General features: G+C 40.3%; 1 protein-coding gene across 1 annotated transcript in view; it reads left to right on the top strand.

Moving 5' to 3' along the window:
• LOC115221500 (nodal modulator 1) overlaps window positions 1-15,108 on the top strand; it is a 48,567-nt gene that overhangs the window by 4,631 nt on the left and 28,828 nt on the right. The window contains exons 2-10 of the mRNA XM_029791698.2: window positions 622-757; window positions 2,238-2,338; window positions 4,151-4,257; window positions 6,364-6,436; window positions 9,708-9,785; window positions 11,269-11,343; window positions 11,854-11,982; window positions 13,413-13,502; window positions 14,826-14,882. Coding sequence (XP_029647558.1) covers window positions 622-757; window positions 2,238-2,338; window positions 4,151-4,257; window positions 6,364-6,436; window positions 9,708-9,785; window positions 11,269-11,343; window positions 11,854-11,982; window positions 13,413-13,502; window positions 14,826-14,882 — 846 coding nt within the window. The remainder of the gene's footprint in view (window positions 1-621; window positions 758-2,237; window positions 2,339-4,150; window positions 4,258-6,363; window positions 6,437-9,707; window positions 9,786-11,268; window positions 11,344-11,853; window positions 11,983-13,412; window positions 13,503-14,825; window positions 14,883-15,108) is intronic.

Here is a 15,108-nt window from a genome sequence, read left to right as displayed (position 1 = left end):
TTTTCTTCATTAACACTTTTGTTTCAGTTAATTTTGAAAATAATGAAGGAATTTATAAAATAACTTTAAAATTATTAATCTAGTATTTAGGACATAATTGACATAAAATTTTGATGGAATATTTTAAATTAAATGATGTTAAGTCTTTTGTTACCATATTCCAGTTTCAGTTAATTACTCTGCTCTTGTTTCAATTAATTTTGAACAAAATGAAGAATTTAGTAAACTGACTTGAAAATTTGATGGAAGGTCTTAATTAAAGTCACTTCAAACCTGAAGTTATTATCATAGAATCAGAGCAATCTTTTGTAGATTGGTATGAAATGGCTAAATATTTTGAAAAAAAATTCTCTGAAAAATGAGGCTAAGTTTCTCCAAGGTTATGGTTCTGAAATTCTGGTCGCAACATTGTAGATTCAAATGATTTTGTGTCTGTAGACAAGATATATTATCCTGTTTGTTTAAGGCATTTTAGTAGAACCCAGTTGCCCCTTAATTTACTATTATTCCCTCGAGGTTATGGGTTAACTAGTTGACTTGTCTGTTAGTTTTCTAATCCCTAAACATTTACAACAAAAGCTTGTCCTCTTCACATCAATTCTTGTCTTGTTCCTTCTTCAGATGAAACTGTACACATTACAAGGAAGCATAAAATACCAAACAGACTGTGCCCCCAACAATGGCTACTATCTTGTTCCACTCTATGATAAAGGGGACTTCATCTTGCAAGTTGAACCACCACCAGGTTGGAGTTTTGGTAAGTATCATTAAAGGTTGTCTGATCCCTAAAACTGGTCCTTGCCTTCCTTTACTTTTTCTTTCTAGAATAAAGGAGACATCTCTTACAAGTTGAAATTGTCTGAAGGAATTTTGCTGAGAATTCTTGGAGTAACTGAACTGCAAGTTTGTAAACATCCAATAGAAATTGGCCCTTAATGTTTCAAAAGTTTTCACCAAACCCTCTCCTTTCTTTCTCTCTACTCCCCTCTCCTCTATCTCTCCTCTCTCTCCCAACTGAGGAAGTCATGTATCTCCTCTACTGCAAGACACCCCCTTTTCTTCCTCTACTCACCCTCTAACCTCTCATCATATGTCACAAAGCCACCTCCTTTATTATTACACACCCCTCAGTCAAAGAGTCTTTTGTCCTGCAAGGTATTCCATGACCTGGCTGGTGCTGGTGCCATGCAAAAAGCGCCCAGTACACTCTGTAAAGTGGTTGGCATCAGGAAGGGCATCCAGCCGTAGAAGCCATGTCAATACAAACAACTGAAGCCTGGTGCAGCTTTCAGACTTGCCAGCTCCTGTCATGTCATCCAACCCATGCCAGCAGGAAAAGAGGACTGTATGTGTATATAAGTGTGTGTATATATATATATATATATGTATTGTGTCTGTAGCATTGTATAGGTTTTATATATTAGTAAAAAAGAAAGAAGTCAGAGGTTGGTGAAATACTGTTTATTTTTTGTCGTGGTTTTAATGTTTTTGTTCTTAACAGAGATTTTTGGAATGTGCGGAGTCATACTTTTCGAAAATATCTCTGAAGAACACAAGCACTTAATAGTATTTCACCAACTTCTGACTACTTTTTTTTTTATTATTAATTCTACATATACATGTGTGTGTGTGTGTGTGTAGGCTGGCTGTGTGGTTATGGAGTTTGTTTCCCAAGCACATGGTTTGGGTTCAGTCCCTCTGTTTGTCATCCTGGTTACACTATCTTGGGGCAAGTGTCTTCTGCTATACCTCTGGGTCAACCAAAACCTTGGGAGTGGATGTGGTAGAGAAAACCAGTTTTGACCTGTTGTGTGTGTGTGTGTGTTTCCATTTGCGCTTCTCCAAAAATTGTGAGCTACAACCAGGGATATTGTCATTTTTTCCGTCTACAGATCTTTCACTGGCTTTGGGCCTTCAAAGTTGTCTGAAATAAGAGATCCCTTGTAATATAGGTTTGTGCTATTGACAGCAAGGATACCCAACTATAAAACAAAATCTTAATATATTCATCTAATTCATTAATCAACTATTCTCAGAAGCTCCTTTGATCTAGCAACCCCTGGCTACTCCATCATTAGTCAACTGACCTCTGTCAACTCCAAAGATCTACTGACCCTAACAACCCCACTGATCAACTGACCCGAAGCAACTCCACTGATCTATTAACCCCTAGTAACAATAAATATGAAGTATATTCATGAAAAGGGCAACTAACATTAGAATTCTGTCTTTTTCAGAACCAGAATCTGTCCGTTTACATGTAGACGGCAGCACAGACAAATGCAGTTTAGGAGAAGACATAAACTTCCAATTCAAGGGTTTCTCCATCCGTGGAATGGTAAGTCTTGTGTTTCTTCTTTGTAGAATAGCGTTGCTCGATTTGGCATAGTGTGACATGGTTAAACTGTTTGGAATGGTGTCACTGAGTCTCCCCTCTCTTCATGCTACCAATGTTGCCAAAAGGAAAGGGCACGGATTTAGGTCGGATATGGTTTGGAACCAGCGTCCCACCCATGCCAGCATAAAAGGCGGATGTTAAACGATGATGACGATGTCCTTTTGGTCATAACACAAAGGTCTGGGACAGGTACTGCAAGACATCTCTTGTCCAACAGCCAATCCAATCCAATGCAACACTCTGGGTGGCCACATTGATTATTGACTTCCTTTCTATTTATTCAATGAAAGGTTAAAGTTGATTTGATCAGGTCTTGAACTCGCAGTGCAGAGTTTCAAGACAAATCCCCCGAAGCAGTCTATTGTGTGCTTGAACAACATTGCCAGTTGATCATCTTCATGGGGCACCTTACTTCAAAAAGAGTAACTTGGAGCAGTCTTTTTGGGGACATCTTGTTCAAGATCATTCACAGTGGCATAACGAGTTCTGTGTACTCTGGAGTACAACACTCAGGAGATAATGATGATGATGGTGATTATGGTGGTGGTGATGATGATAATTGTATGGAAAGCAAGATTCCCATTGGGTCTTGATTCTGCTATCACACACCTTCCACTTTAACCGTGGATTTTATGCCGATATTGGCCTAATAATTCACTTCAGGATCCAAGAAGAATCTATTTCTTTACTACCCACAAGGGGCTAAACACAGAGGGGACAAACAAGGACAGACAAACGGATTAAGTTGATTACATCGACCTCAGTGCGTAACTGGTACTTAATTTATCGACATCGAAAGGATGAAAGGCAAAGTCGACCTTGGCAGAATTTGAACTCAGAACGTAAAGACAGACGAAATACCTATTTCTTTACTACCCACAAGGGCTAAACACAGAGGGCACAAACAAAGACAGACAAACAGATTAAGTCGATTACATCGACCCCAGTGCGTAACTGGTACTTAATTTATCGACTCCGAAAGGATGAAAGGCAAAGTCAACCTCGGCGGAATTTGAACTCAGAACGTAACTCAGACGAAATATGGCTACCCATTTCGCCCGGTGTGCTAACGTTTCTGCCAGAAGAATAAAACTGATAATCTTATCCCTTCAGAGGCATGAAGAATGACTGTCTACATACTTCAAAGACCCACCACCACAACCACTGCCATCACTAACACCACCACCAACACCACTACCACCATGCTGATCGTTGTTGCTTTTCACCTCCAGAGAATACCTCCTGCCTTAACCCTTTAGTGTTCAGACTACTCTGTTAAATGTAATACTTTTTCACTCAAATTGTTTTGAATTAATCATGCAATATCTTATAGCTTTGAGGTTTCAATGATGTGATTGTTTATTTTCAGAATGGCATTGTAGGTTAGGAGTGAGAGGCTAGATATCGCCAGTTTGAATATAAAACATATAGAACATATTAGGCCGGATTTGGCCGGTTTAAACGCTAAAAGGTTAAGGTGATGTTTGTTCATAACATATGTGATTCACTAATGGAAGGTGTCTTTGAGACACTATGGTGTTTCGACCTCATTGTGTGTCTCATCAGTTGAAGTTACCCTGCCAGATGGAGAAAACTCCCAAAAATATGAACTTTTGTTAACCGGAATCAGCAAACAACTGATTTGCTCCATCAAATAAACCTCTGTTTGTTTGTTTATGTTTTTCTTTTTTCACTATGTTGTAATTGTTTAAAATATTTTAATTAGACTTTTGTCTGCTTTTATCTACACAGGTGTTGAGTAAAGGTGAGAAGACTGGTCCCGGAAATGTGAAACTGAGCCTGATGACTTCTGATGGCTCTGAAGTATTACAGACCACAGTGTCAAAAGAAGGGGATTTGTATGTTTCCATGCAATTTTTTTTTTTGCATTTTGTAACTTCTGTTGTTAGATTAGATTGTTCACCTGTCACAGGTGTAAAAACATGACTGTAGTATTAAGAAGCTCACTTTGCAACCATGTGGTTTTAGGTTCAGTCTCACTGTGGAGTACCTTGGGCTGCTGTTTCCTTCTGTAGACTCAGGCTGACCAATGCTTTGTGAGTGAATTTGGTAGACGGAAACTGTGAGGAAGGTTCATCATCATTGTTTAAAATCCACCTTCCATGCTAGCATGGGTGGGATGGTTTCACAAGAGCTGGCCAGGTAGAAGCCAGCACCAGACGTCTGTACCTGTTTTGGCAGGATTTTTACAGCTAGATGTCCTTCCTAACACCTGCCACTCAGCAGAATCGACTTAGGGCTTTTTACGTGGCAAAAGCACAGGCGAGGCCAGTTTTGGCAAAGTTTTTACAGCTGGATGCCCTTCCAAATGCTAACCACTTTACAGTGAGGACTGGGTGCTTTTAAGTGGCACCTGCACTGACAGGGTCACCAAGTACTTGAAAGACAAAAAAAAAACCTTTTGAGAGGGAAGGGGGCATTGGAGGAGGTGATATATATATATATAATTAAAGTCAAAATGAGGGTGAAAAAAATTGGATATTAATTTAATAACATCAATTTAAACACCAAGTGGTCTAGCGTATAAAAGACTGAGATTCAGTAAATATTATTAATACACGACTATGAGAGAGAATCCACTATGTGGACGCTCTTACGCTAGATATAGATCCGCAAAGGGACTCAACCACTAAGAATTGTTCTCAAGAAATAATTCAACACGCCAAGCACGTGTGTTGAATTATTTCTTGAGAACAATATTTAGTGGTTGCGTCCCTTTGCGGATCTATATCTAGCGTAAGAGCGTCCACATAGTGGATTCCCTCTCATAGTTATATATATATATATATATATATATATATATATATATTTGTTTATCAGAGTGTATAAATACACAAAGAGAAGACCACTGATAGGACTTCTTACATGTTAGAAAGAGCAGTCACAACACAAACCACGAAAAAGATTAATTGATTTAATTGATTGATTGATTAATTGATTTTTTTAAGTCATTAACAGTGAAACTCATGAGTGTAAGGTTTACTGAATTTTTATTCATTCTAGTGTCCATATGCAACATGCCTTAGGAATTTTTTTTCATGGTTTGGTTTGTGACTGCTCTTTCTTGCATGTGAGAAGTCCTATTGGTGGTCTTCTCTTTGTGTATTTATACACTCTGATAAACAAATATTTTACGTCTTATGACTTTTGTTATACATGCAGACCACTGGTAATAACAATAATAATAATAATCTGCTCAATACCACAGATTTGCTTGTCAGTTGTTTGACCTTAACCAGTTGAGCATGTCCCTTAGTGGCTGACGATATGTGCATCTCTGATCACGAGCAGAAGTAGTGGGAGAGCATCATAGCCATGTGTTGAAAGGAATTCTTGGAGGTTTGAATAATTCACCTCTGGAAACGTGGGTGGTTTGTTCAACATTCTTAAACAACCCTTATTCAGGGACCTTTTGAGCGGGATGGGCTACTCGACCAGAAGAAAATTCAAACTGGGGCCCCACCTGCAAGGTCATGTGCTGTTTATCTTGATATGAGATCACCATGTCGCGCACATATGGCTGTAATGCCTGGTGTACCCTTATCAGATGGAAGTTTTCATGATGGGTATACTGGGCTTCGTATATTTTACCCCAGTGTCACTTTGATAGCATTCACTGCTCTCTCACTCAATAATAATAATAATAATAATAATAATAATAATAATAATAATATTAAAAGTAACTTTAATAATAGAAATAATGTGATTTCTGTGGTGTTTAAATCTATAACAATCATGGTCCAACTAATTATTGTTGTTTAATCCCAGATCAGCTTTGAATAGGCCTGTAATTAAAAACAGTCCATCTGTGACCAACATGTCCTACAGTATAACCAAGAACTTCCTTGTCCAGAGTGTTTGTCCAACCACTTGTAACAATGTTTGTCTTTTCTGCCAGTTTTTTTAATGTAATTGAAATCCTCTTCCTCTTCATTTCTTCACAGTTATTATTTCCGGAAAGTTCTACCAGGGGATTATATTATAAAGGGCCAACACCCCATCTGGAAGTTTGAGAAGGTAAAAGAGAAAAAACAAAAGTTTTGATTTATATATGTATATGTATATTTGTCCGTCTGTCTGTCTAGCATTCTTTCTTTCTTTCCTTCCTTCCTTCCTTCTTTCCATTCTCTCTCTCTCCCCTCTCTCCATCCTTCCTTTCCTTCTCTCTTTCTTTCTTTCTTTCTCTCTTTATCGCTTTCTTTCCCTCTTTCTTTCTTCCTTCCTTTCCTTCTCTCTTTATCTCTTTCTTTCTTTGTCTCTTTCTTTCTTTCTTTCTTCCCTTCTTCCTTCCTTCCTTTCTTCCTTCCTTCCTTTCTTTCTTTCCTTCCTTCCTTTCTTTTGTAATCTCTCCTTCAAATATATCTAAATCTAATCCGATCCAATCTGAAACAAAACATAACTGAACCAGACCAGCTTGGGGGCATTTATGACAATGGAAAGGACAAAAAAAAAAAGGACCTGGATAAACACGTTTTACTGGGCAACTTTTTCTTTTAGAGTCCTTAGGATTTTGACGCTGCGAAGAAAGTCGGTACTGTTTGTCTAGAAAGTACCAGGGTTGGAATGAGATGAAGGTATGTCTTTTAGCTGACTGCAAACAGGACAGAGACATAAAGATATCTATTTCAAGTTACGGGGATGTAAACACATCAGCATCGGTTGTCAAGCAATGCTAGGGGGACAAACACAGACACACAAACATACACGCACACACACATATATATATATACATATATATATATACGACGGGCTTCTTTCAGTTTCTGTCTACCAAATCCACTCACAAGGCTTTGGTCAGTCCAAGGCTATAGTAGAAGACACTTGCCCAAGGTGCAACGCAGTGGGACTGAACCCAGAACCATGTGGTTCATAAGCAAGCTACTTACCACACAGCCACCCCTATGCCTAATCACATTTAAGTATAAAAATATAACGTGATTTTTTTAAACATTGAATGATTGTGGGGTTTGCATCTGAGTAAAATAGGAATCGAAGGGGTCCATAAGTGAAAATGGTTAAGAAACACTGCTTTAGAGGATGTCACAATTCCCAGCTGACAACCGAGAACGGCTCCACAAGAAGGGGAGATAATCTCAAAACTCCTCCAGAGTTGATACACTGTTAAGGAAAAGGACAGGCTGACTGTCTGGGGACAAGGTGATAACAGTCAGGGGCATGTTTCTGGTTTGATAGCCAGCATCAGCCTAACAGCTATTCAGCCTTGTCTCCCATTACCCAAGGGATATCTATGGGACATGTTGCATGTATTGGAACCACATGGATGAAAGTATCATCATCATTTAATGTCTGTTTTCCATGTTAACATGAGATGCATGGTTTGACAGGAGCGAGGAGGCCAGGGAGCTGCACCAGGCTTCAGTTGTCTGTTTTGGCATGGTTTCTATGGTTGGATGCCCTTCCTAATGCCAACCACTTTACAGAGTGTATGGGGTGCTTTTTACATGGCAGCAGTGGTGGTGGCGACGACGACGATGATGATGATAGTTGTGGTTGTCTCCCTTGTCCTTCATCATCATCATCATCGTTTAACGTCCATTTTCCGCGCTAGCATGGGTTAGACGGTTCGACCGGGGTCTGGGGAGCCAGGGGCTGCCCCAGGCTCCAGTCTGGTCTGGCAGTGTTTCTACAGCTGGATGCCCTTCCTAACGCCAACCACTCCGTGAGTGTAGTGGGTGCTTTTTACGTGCCACCTGCACAGGTGCCAGAGGGGTCTGGCAACGGCCACGATCGGTTGGTGCTTTTTTTTTTCTTTTTATGTGCTACCGGCACAGAAGCCAGTCAAGGCGGTGCTGGCATCGGCCACGTTCGGATGGTGCTTTTTATGTGCCACCGGCACAGAAGCCAGTTGAGGCTGCACTGGCAACGGCCACGTTCAGATGGTGCTTTTTATGTGTCACCGGCACAGGTATCACAACAACTGTTTCCATTGATATTTGGTTCGATGTTCATGTACATGCACTTGACTCAACAGGTCTCCTCAAGCACAGCGAGATGTTCCGGGATCCCATGATCGGTTGATGCTTTTTATGTGCCACCTGCACAGAAGCCAGTCGGGGCGGTGCTGGCATCGGCCACGTTCGGATGGTGCTTTTTATGTGCCACCGGCACAGAAGCCATTCGAGGCGGGGTTGGCATCGGTCACGTTCGGATGGAGCTTCTTATGTGCCACCGGCATGGAAGCCAGTGGAGGCTGCACTGGCAACGGCCACGTTCGGATGGTGCTGGCGGGGTTGGCATCGGTCACGTTCGGATGGAGCTTTTTATGTGCCACCGGCACAGGTATCACAACTACTACTGTTTCCATTGATATTTGGTTCGATTCTCATGTAGACAAACTTCACCATCACATGTGTATGAAAACCTGTCCGCATGAAGGAAAAACATTAATTTGCTGGGAAACAACTAAGGGTCAGTAGCATGAAGGTAATCTGGCCCTAGAAAAATTCTGCCTCAACAAATTTCACTTAACCTATGGAAGCATGTCAAAGTGGCCATTAAAACAATGACAATGATGATGATGATATATGTATATTTCATGGTACTCCATCGGTTACGACGGGGGTTCCAGTTGATCCAATCAACGGAACAGCTTGCTCGTGAAATTAACGTGCAGGTGGGCTGAGTACACCATAGACACGTGTACCCTTAACGTAGTTCTCGGGGAGATTCAGTATGACACGGATTGTGACAAGGCTCTGCCCCTTTGAAATACAGGTACAACGGAAACAGGAAAAAAGAGTGAGAGAAAGTTGTGAGAGAGTACAGCAGGGATCGCTACCACCCCCTACCTGGAGTCTTGTGGGGCTTTAGTTGTTTTCGCTCAATAAACACTCACAATGCCCAGTCAGGGAATCAAAACCGCGATCCTATGACCCTAACCACTGGGCCATTGCACCTCCACTATATATGTACATATATATATATATAAAGTTAATCCAAACAAGAAAGCACAAAAAACACAACAACGCGAGGACGTGGAACAAATAAAGTATTATTGGACGCTCAGGAAAGAAGGAAAGAAGAAGGGTTTAACGTTTCGAGCGGAGCTCTTCATCGGAAACATAGGAGAAGGGAAGACAGAGGAAAAAATCGCCAACAGTACACACGCGGTCACATACACACACACGCACACACACACGCGCACACACACACGCACACACACACGCACACTCACACACACACACACACATTAAATGGAAGCGTTACATCCTATGCCAAATTGAAGCTGTGATTCTAATTGCTTTTGTTGTTTGTTCTTTAATTGCAGTCTGAGATTAAGGTGACAGTTGGTTCCGATAATGTCTTCATCAGTGAGGACTTGGTCGTAGCTGGTTACGATGTCAACGTAAGTCAGAACTTTTGTCTTTTAAACTTCATGTTTTAGCGTTCCTATTAGTTTCTTACCACCACCTGATACCATCACTACCACCAAGTGCTAGTCTAATGCTGGCGGTAGTGGTAACTCAATCATCACCATCTTTATTATAACTAGAGTGTTACCCATCTTATAATTGCTAACCTTAGAAGCATGCTTTCACCACCATGGCTAACATCAGGGAATACGTCTTCAATACTGTGGATGGAAGCACTCCGTCGGTTACGACGACGAGGGTTCCGGTTGATCCGAATCAATGGAACAGCCTGCTCGTGAAATTAACGTGTAAGTGGCTGAGCACTCCACAAACACGTGTACCCTTAACGTAGTTCTCGGGGATATTCAGCGTGACACAGAGAGTGACAAGGCCGGCCCTTTGAAATACAGGTACAACAGAAACAGGAAGTAAGAGTGAGAGAAAGTTGTGGTGAAAGAGTACAGCAGGGATGACCACCATCCCCTGCCGGAGCCTCGTGGTGCTTTTAGGTGTTTTCGCTCAATAAACACTCACAATGCCCGGTCTGGGAATCGAAACCGCGATCCTACGACTGCGAGTCCGCTGCCCTAACCACTGGGCCATTGCGCCTCCACCTTCAATACTGTAATCCCTCGCCATATTGCAGTTTATTATTTAAGGTTTTGTCGATTCTTCTGTGGTATTGTTTTGCATTTATAATAAACTAGCAGTATCGCTCGGTGTTGCTCGGGTTTGTTTCGACCCTTTAGAATTGGAATTTTTGAAAAGTAAAAATTTTGCATTATATAGCTTGTTATTCTCTTTAAGTGAACATTTTTCTGGTTGAAATACACCGAAAAATGGTGACACAGCAGTCAAAAAATTGTAAAAAATAGGGATTTTCATAGGAAAAAAGCACCTTTTTGATGTAAATGATTTTTGGTGTTTAACATGGTCCAATTTGAATATTTTCTTCTACAGAAGGAAGAGCAAACCTTCTTCTATCATACTCTCAATTTTGGTCAACTTGCGCTGCAGGGTCTTGGAGGAGATGGTGTTAGTTGAAGGCTACCAAACCTGCCATACACTGAAGAAATTCAGCTTTATATAGAGAGAGATAAATATAAAAAAGAATTATAAAAATAACAAAAAGAATATATACAGTACAGTACTGTTTCTACTTTGCGGATTTTCACCTATCGCAGGGTAGGGTGGGGTGTTGGAATATAACACCTGTGATACTCAAGGGGTTATTGTACGCCAATGGTGTGAGTGAACTACAAAGCTCTTATTATGTGTGTGTGTTTGTATTTATATACACATATGTGTACACGTGTATATGTGTTTGTATATATGTGTGTGTACACACACAAACTGCGCATTGTCAAGCCTCCAGCCATGACCAACTGACTGAGTCTAGCAGTTTTCAGTAATTCTTCTTGTTTTTTTTTTCTTTGAGCTTTATTACAAATACCAATTCCTTCTTTTCCCCAACAGGGCCACGTATTTAGTGAAGGGGAACCTATTAAAGGTGTCAATTTCTTGCTCTATTCTGATACAGTAGACCCACAGGTAAGTCATTGTCTCTTACTCTCTCTCTCTCTCTCTCTCCCTCTCCCCATCACTCCCTCTCTCTCTCCTCCCTTCCCCTCTGTCTCCCTTCTCTCTCTGTCTCTCTCTTCCCCCTCCATCCCTCTCCTCCCCTGCCCTCCCTTGCCTATTCCTCACCCTCCCTTTCCTCTCTCCCCCTCTCCACCATCCATCCCTCCTCTCTCTCCCACCCTCTCTCTCTCCTCCCTCTCCCTTCCGCTCTCTCCCTCTTCCTTCTCTCTATGTCTCTATCCCCCCTCCCCCTTCTCTCCTCCCCCTCTCCCCCCTCTCCCCATCCACCCCTCTCCCTCTCCCACCCTCCATTTCCTCTTCCCCCTCCCTCCTCTCTCTCTCTCCCCTCTCCCCCTATCATCAATAAATTATAAATCCTCTCTGACCAGAATTGGGTTCTTGCCCAGCCCCAGATTACAAACCCCAATATTTTGTTCTCCAGAAATAACTATCTTTGGTTTCCTGTTTTTCTATTTTCAGTTAGTCACCGATTGTGAGAAGACCCCAGTGAAAAGTTTGAAGAATGGGGACAATTCCATCTGCCATATGTCCTCGAAAGAAGACGGCACCTTCAGCTTTGCCTCTCTTCCAACTGGACAGTATTACTTGGTGAGGATCTTTGGCCCGTTTTCAAATGTGTTTGTGTGTGTATGTGTGTGTGTGTTTTGTGTTATGGCTTTATCTTGGCATTGTTTGTGTTCTGTGTTATTTGTTTACATCTGCCTCGACAACTTCTCCAACCATTTTTGAACTGTTCTTTGTTTGAAAGACCAGGTGAAATAGTACCTTACTTGGAAACAAGTGAGAGTTAGCAACAGGAAAGGCATTATCTCGGTATCTTTTGTCTGATCTTTACTAAGTTGGAAAAGCAGACATTAAAATGTTGGTGACCGCATGTGTACCGTTGGCGATTTTTTTTCCTCCGTCTTCCCTTCTTTGGATCTTTCCTTCTCCTATGTTTCCGACGAAGAGCTCCACTCGAAACATTAAAACCTCCTTCTTTCCTGAGCGTCCAATAATACTATATTTGTTCCACGTCCTCGCGTTGTTGTGTTTTCATGTTTGGACTAACTATATATATATATATATATAGCCTGAACAGGATAAACTAGCCCTCATTTGCAGAAAAAGGTGTTGGCGGCCAGTTATGAGACTCAAACTCACACCCCCGTGATTACGCGACGCATAATCACAGGGGTGTGAGTTCAAGTTTCATAGCTGGCCGCCAACACCTTTTTCTGCAAATTAGCGGTAGTTTATCCTGTTCAGGCTATATTATTAGCATTATCCTGCGCTTGAGAATTTAAAAAATCATTTCTTTAATGTTCTAAGATATCTCAATGCTTCTAAAGCAAACTTCATTTGTTTGTCTACTTTTATTGTAATATATATATATATATATTATATATATATTATACACAAAATTTAAAGGACTGACCACTAAAAGTGGATGGTCAGCATGCTAGATATAGACGTCAAATTGCTATTTTCCACAAAGAATATGCGGATATTAACAATCGAAACTGATCGGTACATGGGTAATCATTTTTATTTCATATATTTTCATTTGTCTTGCTTATTTTTAATGCTTTGGTTTGTGCTGAGTTTTTTATTTGAGAACATATTCTTTGTGGAAAATAGCGATTTGACGTCTATATCTAGCATGCTGACCGTCCAACTTTAGTGGTCAGTCCTTTAAATTTTGTATGTAAAAATATTTTAATCTTCAGATTTTTTTAATATGCTGGGCCACTGGTTTTAATTGAATATCAATTTCTACCCTTATTTAATTTTATATATATATATATGTCATGCTGAGATGTTTCAAATAAGGATGAAATGGCACTATAAATGGCTACCTATTACTAAAAAAGAATACTGAATATGTATTTTCTGTGCAGTGTTTTGTTAGTCTTTGAAACTTTAAACTCTAGCATGATTCATTGGAAATGATTATCTCCCTCACAATAATTGCCACCAGAGTGACATGCAGTCTTTTGTCTTATATTTGCATTTCTCTATTTCTCTCTCCTCTCCAGATTCCATTCTATAAAGGAGAACACATCACTTTTGATGTTGTTCCAGAGAAAATGGTCTTCCAAGTGAAACATAATTCTGTGATATTACCCGTAAGTAACTTTTATTCTCTCTCTCTCTCTCTCTCTCTCTCTCTCTTTAGTTTCTATGACGACCATTCATTATATTCATAATGTTGGCAGGTGTAGTTAATCAAAATTTGCAGCCTGTAATGGAATCAAACAAACATTGGTAGAAACCAGAGTGTCCTTCATCAGGGTGGATGGTAGGCTTTTGTTTATCCACCCTGATGAAGGAGGCTCTGGATTTTACCAATGTTTGTTTGATTCCATTACTGGCTGCAAATTTTTGATGAACTACATCTGCCAACATTATGAAGTAACTCTGAGCCCCCAGAAACAGCTGTCGGACTTGTAACACCTTCTCCCCTTTAATTCTTTGAGTCTATGTAATCTGAGTAAGTTTGCTATATAAAAAAAAAATGCCCCTGTGCCGGTAGCATGTAAAAGCACCCACTACACTCTCGGAGTGGTTGGCGTTAGGAAGGGCATCCATCTGTGGAAACTCTGCCAGATCAAGATTGGAGCCTGGTGCAGCAATCTGGTTCGCCAGCCCTCAGTCAAATCATCCAACCCATGCTAGCATGGAAAGCGGATTTTAAACGATGATAAACGATAATATATATATTCATACATGACTGTTTAATATCACAGACATGAGTGTGTCATTCGTTTCCAATATTCTGCCAAAAACCATGTCTGGCCATGGAGAAATATTTCTTTGCTTGGAAACGAGTAAGTGTTGGGTGGAGGAAGAGCATCCAGCTGTAGAAAATCTGTCTCAATAAACTCTGCAAACATGGAAGCTAACATGATGATGAGGATGCACAATCTAGAGTGAGTCCTGTCAATATTGCTCTTCCAGTATTCTTTATACACACTGTCCCTCCATTCACCCACATGGTCAACAAACTTTTAGCTGCTGCTGCTGCAAGGCGAGAATCACATTACAACATTACTCATAGTTTTGCCCTGACCATCAACAACATAAACATTCTGTTGTGTCTGGGGAGAGTCATTTTCTTTCTGTATCTTATAATTTAACACACTCACCAGTAAAATTTCTATTTTTTTCCTTATTTTTATTGTCCTAAAATTTTCATTGCGTCTTGCAATTTTTTCATGAAAAGGTTGCAAGACGCAACGAAAATTTTGGGAAAATAAAAATAAGAAATAAGTGGAAATTTCACCGGTGAGTGTGTTACATTATAAGATACAGAAAGAAAATGACTCTCCCCAGACACAACAGAACATGCTTCAACATACGGATTCATATAAAGAATCTTGCAAACCAAATCCAAAAACGAAACATAAACTTTAATTTATTGAAATTTTCTTTCCTCACTTCTTTTCCAGAAAGAATTCCAAGTTGCTGGATTTTCTGTGAGTGGTCGAATTTTGGATTCTGTTAAGGTAAGAATTAAACACTTTTGATTTTTGTTTTTTTTTAAACTGTTTGAATAGTCATTTCAGAACATTCAAGACCAGTGCTGGTGCTAGCTAAAAAGCATCCATTACACTCTGTAAAGTGGTTGGCATTAGGAAGGGCATCCAGTTATAGAAACTGAGCCAAAACAAGCAGCTGGCGCCTGGTGTTGCTCCCAGTCTTGACATCTCCTGTCAAATCGTCCAACCCATG

The sequence above is a fragment of the Octopus sinensis genome, linkage group LG18 (assembly GCF_006345805.1).
Source record: "Octopus sinensis linkage group LG18, ASM634580v1, whole genome shotgun sequence".
Classification (NCBI taxonomy): Eukaryota; Metazoa; Mollusca; class Cephalopoda; order Octopoda; family Octopodidae; genus Octopus; species Octopus sinensis.
The sequence above is the reverse complement of the archived record's forward strand: the minus strand, read 5'-3'. Positions and strand labels throughout refer to the sequence as shown.